Source organism: Triticum aestivum, chromosome 3D (genome assembly GCF_018294505.1).
Source record: "Triticum aestivum cultivar Chinese Spring chromosome 3D, IWGSC CS RefSeq v2.1, whole genome shotgun sequence".
NCBI lineage: Eukaryota > Viridiplantae > Streptophyta > Magnoliopsida > Poales > Poaceae > Triticum > Triticum aestivum.
In genome coordinates this window covers 174,280,495-174,289,789 of record NC_057802.1, presented here as the reverse complement: position 1 = coordinate 174,289,789, position 9,295 = coordinate 174,280,495, and the positions used below count along the sequence as shown (strand labels likewise).

Below are 9,295 nucleotides of genomic sequence, written 5' to 3'. Positions count from 1 at the left end.
AATACTCAGGAACATCCACTCTGTATTGTTTATTCTATTAATATCGTTGTCAAAGAAGTACTCACTCAAGGATAAACTTTTTTAGGGCTTGAAAATAAATTGAGAGGTGCTTTCCACTTTATACACGTTTTAAAAAGTTTAAATAAGGTTCAAGGTTGACGCAATAGAGATGTGCCGGGACAAGAGCAGGTGGTTGCGTTGTGGACCCTGGACAACAACCATTGAGCCGCCATCAGCGTAGGTGTGTCAAGCTGTCCATGCCTCCAACCTCTCTCTCTCCCACGGACACACAGTAGCGCTACAGACTCTCCACTCACCATCCTTGCTGCCTGCCACCAGCACTCTCCTCCTTGTTGTTTTGTGAAGCGACTGGACTGGTGTCATTTGGTGCGCGTCGCATTGGAGGAGTAGGAGCAGGAGTGCTAGACAGCAGTGCCAGGCAGGCAAAAGCCACCTGTGTGTGCAAGATTGGTTGCCGCTTTCTCCTTCCCTAGTGCGTTTAGGTTCCAGAAAGCTCTGGTGTGTGTTCATTAGGGTTTGCGCCTGCGCAGTTTGGTTACGGTGGACTCTCTTTTCTTGCGGTGGAATTTCGAGAAATGCTCCGGGTTCCAATCAGTGGCGGAAATCTCTCTCGGGTTTAAGGTTCGTAGAATCTCTTTCCCCCCTTCCGAGTTTTCAAAAGAATGAGTGTGCTTGATTCTCGGTGTCTGTTTGGTTCTCCCTTTCTGGCAAATTTCCGGTTCAGTCAGCGTGGTCAAATTTCGGTTGACTCTTCAGTGGATGATGCTTCATTCCCGTCCTAGGAATGTTCCTCTGTTTCTTGTCCATTTTTCTACCCCCCTTTCTGGCACGGAGAAAAGGATGGTTTCTAGATCTGAGCAGCTGGATGGGGGGCTTCGGTGTTAATCCCAGTTCGGGAGTTATTTCGTCTGATTGGTTTCCGTTAGTATCTTTAAAAGTTCCAAATTCCTTCCTCCTTTTCTGTTACCGTAACAAGTGTGCCGTCAATTTCTTGTTAAGAGATCCAACGTTCTGCTCTCCTCTTTTAGGTTATATAATAATATTTTTGTTTTTTTATGTATCCTATAGCTGAATTGTAAATAATTCAGTCTGTCTGAGCAAACTGCGAATCTGTGATTTTACTTTCCTTCCCGCTGATTTGTATCCATCACGATTTTTTTTACCTTTCTATTTGTGGATGAACAGGAAATGCATGTTTGTTTCGCCGAAAAAGGCAGTAACTTGATTGCTGTCCTTTCAGCAGAGACAAGGAGAAATTGCCCTGAGAGGTAAATAAAGATGGAGATGCCTGATATTGAAGCTGGCACGGTAGTCACCGATTCTGATAGTTCAAGAAGGCCACAAGACAATACTGCGACATCAATCCCAAACAGTGGAAATTTAGAAGGTTCAAGCCACAGGGCCACAAAGACCACCAGGTTCAAAGACGACGACGACGGAGTTGTTGAGATTACCCTTGACATACAACGCGATTCAGTGTCAATCCAAGATGTCAGGCCAGTTGACGATGCTGGCTCAGCACACAGCGGTGCGCTGGTGTCACCTTCCTCATCAAGGGGCGGCAAGCTGTCATCGAAACTGAGACAGGTGACCAACGGGCTTAAGCTGACGAATCCGGGCAAGAAGGTGCCACCGACGCCTGCACCAAAGACCGTGAGGAAGAGATATGACCGAAGCAAGAGCAGTGCTGCAGTGGCACTCAAAGGCTTGCAGTTTGTGACTGCCAAAGTTGGCAATGACGGCTGGACTGCAGTGGAGAAACGGTTCAATCACCTACAGGTTGATGGCATGCTACTCCGTTCAAGATTTGGGAAATGCATTGGTAACTGAAAACAGTTTCAGTGAATATAGGCAAGTATTTGAAAGAATGGTAATTCAAATATTGCTGCTTTTGATTGTGCAGGGATGGAAGGGTCAGACGAGTTTGCGATGCAAATGTTCGACTCGTTAGCGAGGAAGAGAGGAATGGTGAAGCAAGTGCTGACTAAGGAGGAGCTGAAAGATTTCTGGGAGCAACTGAGCGATCAGGGTTTCGACAACCGACTCCAAACGTTCTTTGACATGTTAGTTTGTGCTTAATAATTTACTTGTTTTGTCATGGTTCCATTCTTGATAGATGATGCACTCTTATGGGATGAATTAATCCAAATTTCACTTCAAAATACTTAACACCATTTACTGCGATTTTGAAGTAAAACTATCGTAACAACTTATTTAGTTATGATTTCGGATCGATCCTCAATCACCATAGGTTGCGTTTTCCTTTTATTCCAGACTGCTCTTACAAAGATTTTCAAGTACTGTCTGTGGGATGTATGCATTTTGTTATCCAGAGGCTGAGTGTGAACTCTTTCTGGTTCTATTGCCTTGATGCGACTTGTTGAGTCAGTGAAAACTCCCTTTATCGATAAAATCTTAGTTTTGCTTTTTTTTGGTCGTTTAATTAATATAGCACTTTAACATGTCTTGACCTCTTTGTTCAGGGTTGACAAAAATGCTGATGGAAGAATCACCTCAGAGGAGGTTAAGGAGGTTAGTAGGAAGACCCCAAACTGAAAGATCTAGTCTTAATGTCCTCAGGGTGTAAATTTGAGGCATTAAGCAAATGATAACATGCTTTTGCAGATTATTGCGCTTAGTGCATCAGCAAATAAACTTTCCAAGATCAAAGAGCGAGCTGATGAGTACACAGCACTTATTATGGAAGAGCTTGACCCAAACAACTTGGGCTACATAGAGGTATGTCCAATAAACTAACAGTTGAGAATTGTGGCACAGTTTTTTCCTAACCACTCTAAACATTAACAGCTCGAGGACTTGGAGGCACTCTTACTGCAGTCACCATCTGAAGCTGTTGCAAGATCAACGACCACCCACAGCTCGAAACTTAGCAAAGCTCTTAGCATGAAGCTCGCACCTAGCAATGACACGAGTCCACTTCGCCGCCACTGGCAGGAGTTTTTGTACTTTGTTGAGGAAAACTGGAAGCGCATATGGGTCATGACTCTCTGGATTTCAATCTGCATCGCCCTTTTCATTTGGAAGTTCATCCAGTATCGTAACAGGGCTGTATTTCACATCATGGGCTACTGTGTGGCCACTGCAAAGGGTGCCGCAGAGACCCTGAAATTCAATATGGCCCTGGTCCTTCTTCCTGTCTGCCGTAATACAATCACATGGATTCGATCAAAGACAAAGATTGGAGCTGTTGTACCCTTCAATGACAACATAAACTTCCATAAGGTAATGTTAATATTATGTACCTGTTCTTATGTGCGAAAACCTCTCGATCTGATATCGTATAGTGAGAATGTGAGATGTGGTAAGAGCACATTTACTATCAAAGAACAAATTAGAGAGAGAGAGCTCGAAACGAGAATGATTTTTTCGGGCCTCTGCATCGAGCGATGCACACAACCATCTTTATTATATTATTTAACAGAGTCTGACAAACAAATACATGTATCAATCCAAAGTCACCTTCCTAGCAATCTATGTCACCACACCTACTAGTTTGATGATGTGCCCTGACCACGCATCAACGCACACCATCTAATCCGGTGGACTCACCAAGCCGTCCAACGGCAAGCCGAGAGCACCAACTGGTATAGCGGACCCTCAGCGTGCACCGCATGCGCATGCTCCAGAATCCGCCGTTGCCATATTCCGCCGTCCCAACTTTAGGAAAGATCAACACATTGGCCTTGGCAGGCCCAACTGCCGTCAGACGCCACCACAACGCCAGTGAGCCTAGCTCAACTGGTTGGGGGAGTGGATGTACAAACCCAGCACCTGGGTTCAAATCCTCACGGAGGCGAATTTAGGTTCCTATTTATTCTTGAGGACCAGGCTTTCCTGGTACTCACGCATTTATTGAGGACTAGGCTTGGTGCGTAACCGAGTTTAAAAATCCTAGTACTCATACTTAAAAGGCCGTATGTATCCCTAGTTGGTGCAGAGGCCGGGGAAGTGAAATTCTCCCCCAATTTTAAGACGACCGGCCGCCGCTCAGATCTGATCGCTCCCAGGGCTCCCTCGTATCGCTCCCTCTAGGGCGATCAGGGGCCAACCCCAGCGCCCCGGCCGCCGCCCCCTCCCCTCTCCTCCACCTCGCCGTCCCCAGAGACGTGCGCCGGCTAAGCCCGGGCGCCGCCGGTGATGGGGACGGCGGGGATCTAGGCTGCAGCCCCGCGGTCTGGAGGGACCGTCGGCGCGAGATCGCCCTTCGATCTTCGTCTTTCCCGGCGGTTCGGCGCTGCTCCGGCGGCTTCATGGGAAGGGCGGATCTCAGGAAGGGATGTGGCCATGGTTGACTGGTCAGCGGCGCCTCCGGTCAGACCTGATCTGGCCGGTGCCGCCTGGCGGTGGTGGCCATCTCCTCCGCCGGGGGTGGTCGGCCTGAGGCTAGATGATTAGATCTCGAGATTCGCCATCTAGTTCCGGCTGCGAGTCGGGAAGACATAGTTGCCGGTGAAAACCGAGCCGATGGCAGGCGATGGCGGCGTTCTGCGTCGTTACCTTGATGAAGGCATCATCGTGTAACTACCGTCGACCCACTCGTGCTGCTCCGAGGGAAACCCTAGGATCTGGTCTTCCAGATCGGACGATGACGGTACCGCGGTGTCGTTTTCTCTCTTGGGAGCATCGTTTGTGGATCATAGCTGGAAGACAGAGGCAGGAGGTGGAGCGGCTCCGTCTTGCACGGAGCTTTCGGTGGAGATGTCAAGTCATGCCTGGCCGATAGGTGCTGTTGGGCGCCATGGTAGCATCGACGGATGGACGACTGGCAAGGATGATGCGGATCTCTCTCCTGAAGATGGGTCAGCGGTTCAATGATGATGGCGGCATCTAAAACGTGTGCATGTGGTGTACGCTTTAGGTCTGCTGCACCGGCTGTGGGTTCCGATACGTTATGTGGATGGATCGGTGACGGCACCGGTTTTAGATATGGGGAGTGAGAGCACTCCACATTATCGTGTTTTGTAGGTGTGAGTAGTGGCTTCGGATGGCTTGATGTATGTTCTTGTTAGACCTATGTTGAATAATAAATAAAGATGAAGCTATGCATCGATTGATGCAGAGGCCGGGGGTCTTAACCTCCTTTTCCAAAAAAAAGATAGCGCCACCACCTTGCGCGCGTCCATCAACACACGTCCAATGCCGAGACCCCGTTGTGCCATGCCGCCGAGACCCGCCGTTGCCGACAAGGTAAATGCCACACCGCGCCACCTCCTGATCCAGATCACCGCCAACACCAACAGTGTCCACCAGCCAAATATCTCCCAAGGCAGCGCCTTCAAGAAGGGAACAACGCCGAAGGCCCCGTCGCCGCCCACTGCAGTTAGGGTTTTCACCCAGAAGACAAACAACATGGTGGAGGTAGAGCAGATCGAATGAACGTATCCATGGAGAAAAGACGATGCCCACGGGCGTAGCCGCCATCGTGGCCGACCGGTGTTGCCTAGGGATTTCTCCCGATCTGAATCCCCACCTCCCGTTCCAACCGTATCGAGGACCGGCAAGTCTCACGACCCAGATCCGTATGGAGGAGCACACAGCCGCCTCCTGGCCCATCATCCCCGGCGGACGGGCTACCACTGCTGCTGTGACCGGAACGCCGTTCCGGGGCCATTGCATGGTAGATCACATCCCAGCTGAGTCCGTCATCCCCACGTTGTCAACGGAGTGCCGCCGCGCTGGCGGGAGGAGCATCTGCCGACGGAAGATCTCGCGCCACCGTGTACAACCCCTCAAGGCAGCCAAGCGACAGTCGCGGGACGCGAGATCCCCTCCGTCCCTGTCAGTGGCGGCGCACGGGCTTTTCTGGCGGCCACCTCTAGGGATGACGAGGGGAGAGGGGAAGATGGAAGAGGTGGTGGTGGTGGTGGTGGTGGCGCTGGCTAGGGTTGGCGCCCCCGGTCGCCTTGGAGGAGGCGGCGCGAGGAGCGCCTCGGAGTTTGACCCATGCTCCGCACTTTTGATGTCCCCCACGGAAGAGAAACATGATGAAATGTTCATGATGAGAGAAGATTTTGCAAGTCACACATTTGCTTTACATACGACCTCGAAAGAGTTGAAGGGATTTTTGTTCTCATACAATCCTTTCGAACCATTTAGGACCATTGGATCCTTTCTTATACAAGAACCTACTATTATACCCTGAGATAACTTTGTCTAGTTTGTTTTCCACTTTTCTTGCCTATAGATATCTGTTTTTTTTTAATGCATGCAGTATGAAATGTACTGTTTCATGTAAAGCAAAAAACTAACCTCTAATCCTCTCAAACACCTCTAATTGCTCCTACCTTGCTTTGTGTTGATTGCGTTTGCACTGGCACAACTAATGTTATTACATATTTCTGCATGACCTCGAAAGAGAGGGTAGCAATCCTGGCCATAGTATGGTTGCAAAATCCTCTTATCTCTGGACTCTGGGAGTCCTGACTGGATTAGGACATTATCCACCGTTCAGTCATTATGGAACACAAATGGATTTTTGGCATCGTGAAGCTTTCCATTGCATGTGATCACACAATTTCTTATCAATGAGCCAATGAGAGTAACCTGTTGACGATGTCTCATAGATAATTTAGCACTAAGTAAATTGTGACCAACATAATCCTCGGTACGATATTTTATTGTGCAGGTAATAGCAGCGGGTGTTGCAGTTGGTGTTGCTCTGCATGCAGGTGCTCATCTGACATGTGATTTTCCTCTCTTGCTCCATGCAAGTGATGCAAAATATGAACCAATGAAGCCTTTCTTTGGGGACAAAAGGCCACCAAACTACTGGTGGTTTGTAAAAGGAACTGCAGGGTGGACAGGTATTGTCATGGTAGTGCTCATGTCAATAGCTTTTGTATTAGCCCAGCCATGGTTCCGACGTAACAAGCTCAAGGACACTAATCCACTCAAGAAGATGACTGGTTTCAATGCCTTTTGGTTTACGCACCACCTATTTGCTATTGTGTATGCACTGCTCATCGTCCATGGAACAAGTTTGTATCTGACGAAGGAGTGGTACAAGAAATCGGTAAAAGCCTATACCCTAATGCCACTAAAAAATGCAATGGTCAATATTGATACTTATTGATAGTTCCCTACTGTTATCAGACATGGATGTACATCGCTTATCCTGTCTTCTTATATTCATGCGAGCGCATTGTTCGGTTATTTAGGAGCCATGATGCAGTTAAGATTCAGAAGGTACCACTATTAAACAACCCCTTTCATATAGTTTTTCCTTGTTTGTCTTTTTGACCTTAAACAATCCGATAGGCAACTACTTTTCTTGTAAATGTAGTGGGTCTTAATAAATACTAACCCATTTAATATGGGAGATGTATTGTGAACAGAAATAAGCTTTCAACTTTTGTGTCTTCAACAGGTTGCGGTATATCCTGGGCATGTGTTGGCTCTTTATATGTCCAAGCCAACTGGTTTTAGATACCGGAGTGGGCAGTACATCTTCATAAATTGCAGAGCTGTATCTCCATATGAATGGTGCCTACGTTACAACCTTTGAGAAACAGTTGCGTTAATTTTATTATGAAATCAGCAGATGACTAATAGTACGGAAAATTTGTTCCATCACAGGCATCCGTTTTCGATTACATCGGCACCAGGAGATAATTACCTCAGTGTCCACATCCGCACAAGGGGTGATTGGACTTCTCGGCTTAGGACAGTCTTCTCTGAGGTAAATCAGCTTCTCTTGGCTTTCGGTTCATCCAGTGATCACATCCTATTGGAAGTTTGTCCAAGTAAACAATAACAACCGTAACTATAAACCAGGCGTGTCGGCCTCCAGCTGAAGGAGAAAGTGGACTCCTTAGAGCTGACCTCTCCAGGGGAATCACTGACAGCAACGCAAGGTGAAAAGGAACTTCTTCAGCTTTTTCAAAAATGTATTACGGCACAATATATTGCAAACTCCTGTCTGACCCTAAACTTTGTTTGACATGTACAAGATTCCCTAAACTTTTGATTGATGGACCATATGGTGCTCCAGCACAAGATTACCGGGAATACGATGTGCTACTCCTCATTGGGCTTGGCATTGGAGCCACCCCTTTGATCAGCATTGTGAAGGATGTGCTTAACCACATCCAGCCTGGGGGATCGGTTGGTGGAGCAGAGCCGGGGGGCACTGGTAAGGCAAAGAAGCGACAATTTATGACGAAGAGGGCCTACTTCTACTGGGTCACAAGGGAGGAGGGCTCCTTTGAATGGTTCAGAGGGGTGATGAACGAGGTGGCTGAGAAGGACAAGGATCAAGTGATCGAGCTCCACAACCATTGCTCGAGTGTGTATCAAGAGGGCGATGCCCGTTCTGCGCTCATTGTCATGCTCCAAGAACTCCAGCATGCAAAGAAGGGAGTTGACATCTTGTCCGGAACCAGCGTCAAGACTCACTTTGCCAGGCCTAATTGGCGAAGCGTCTTCAAGCGTGTCGCAGTCAACCATGAGAATCAGCGCGTCGGTCTGTCTTCCTTCTGTTCTCACATCGATCTGGTACTACAAATGTGGGTAATTACCATCATCATCTGCTAACCTTTAATTTTGTTTCAGGGGTTTTCTATTGTGGTGAGCCTGTTCTTGTGCCGCAGCTGCGGCAGTTGTCGGCAGATTTCACCCACAAGACAAACACAAAGTTTGAGTTTCACAAGGAGAACTTCTAGTGGTGTAACTTGTATAAGAACATGTCTATGCCATGCTTCATCAGGTGAATTATATGGGTTGTATTATTATTATTTTGTAAAGGTAGGGAAATAAAATGGGAGTGGTTTTGCCTAGTCCTGTGCTCAGTCTTGTTTACTCTACGTTGTTAAGGAGTATATTAGTATTAGGTTTAGGAATCCTATTAGGTTACGTTTCCTTTCCTTGTGCCCAAGTCTTGTGTAAGATATATGCCCCTTGGACCTTTGTTATGTGGCTGCTAGAAGGACCTTTGTTATGTGGCTGCTAGAAGGAGGGCACGAGAGGGCCGGGCGGGGGGCCTTTTGCCCATGGCCGGTCAAGAGGAAAGGGATTTCCTTCTTAATTCTTGCTTGATTAGATTGACACATCTCCTTCCCTTATATAGAGAGGTTTACTTGACTTCTAAGCAAGACTTACTTGACCTCTAAGCAAGCGACCCTGCGGACGACATGGAGGTTTTTTGCGCAGCGAAGTGCAACTTGGAGGAGCGGCAGCTGCAGACCACGCATCTCCCGCACACGCCGACGCGCTAGGAGGCCGCACGTAGCAGCATGTAGCCTCATCGCCGTCGACA

At 47.9% G+C, this 9,295-nt stretch overlaps 1 protein-coding gene across 4 annotated transcripts; it reads left to right on the top strand.

The window, feature by feature from the left end:
• The first annotated feature begins 280 nt into the window (after positions 1 to 280).
• LOC123078123 (respiratory burst oxidase homolog protein B) lies at positions 281 to 8,816 on the top strand. 4 transcript variants are annotated; one of them, XM_044500529.1, is made up of 13 exons: positions 281 to 642; positions 1,265 to 1,843; positions 1,925 to 2,084; positions 2,505 to 2,553; positions 2,647 to 2,760; positions 2,830 to 3,264; positions 6,668 to 7,054; positions 7,135 to 7,227; positions 7,409 to 7,524; positions 7,618 to 7,720; positions 7,816 to 7,895; positions 7,992 to 8,503; positions 8,593 to 8,816. In XM_044500529.1, exons 2-13 carry the CDS (start codon positions 1,300 to 1,302, stop codon positions 8,700 to 8,702), a joined length of 2,703 nt encoding a protein of 900 aa, XP_044356464.1. In that variant the 5' UTR covers positions 281 to 642; positions 1,265 to 1,299; the 3' UTR covers positions 8,703 to 8,816. The 4 variants fall into 4 exon arrangements, with proteins under 4 accessions (XP_044356464.1, XP_044356462.1, XP_044356463.1 ...); XM_044500527.1 differs by having other exon boundaries at positions 1,262 to 1,843; XM_044500528.1 differs by having other exon boundaries at positions 1,207 to 1,843.
• The last annotated feature ends 479 nt before the right edge of the window (positions 8,817 to 9,295 follow it).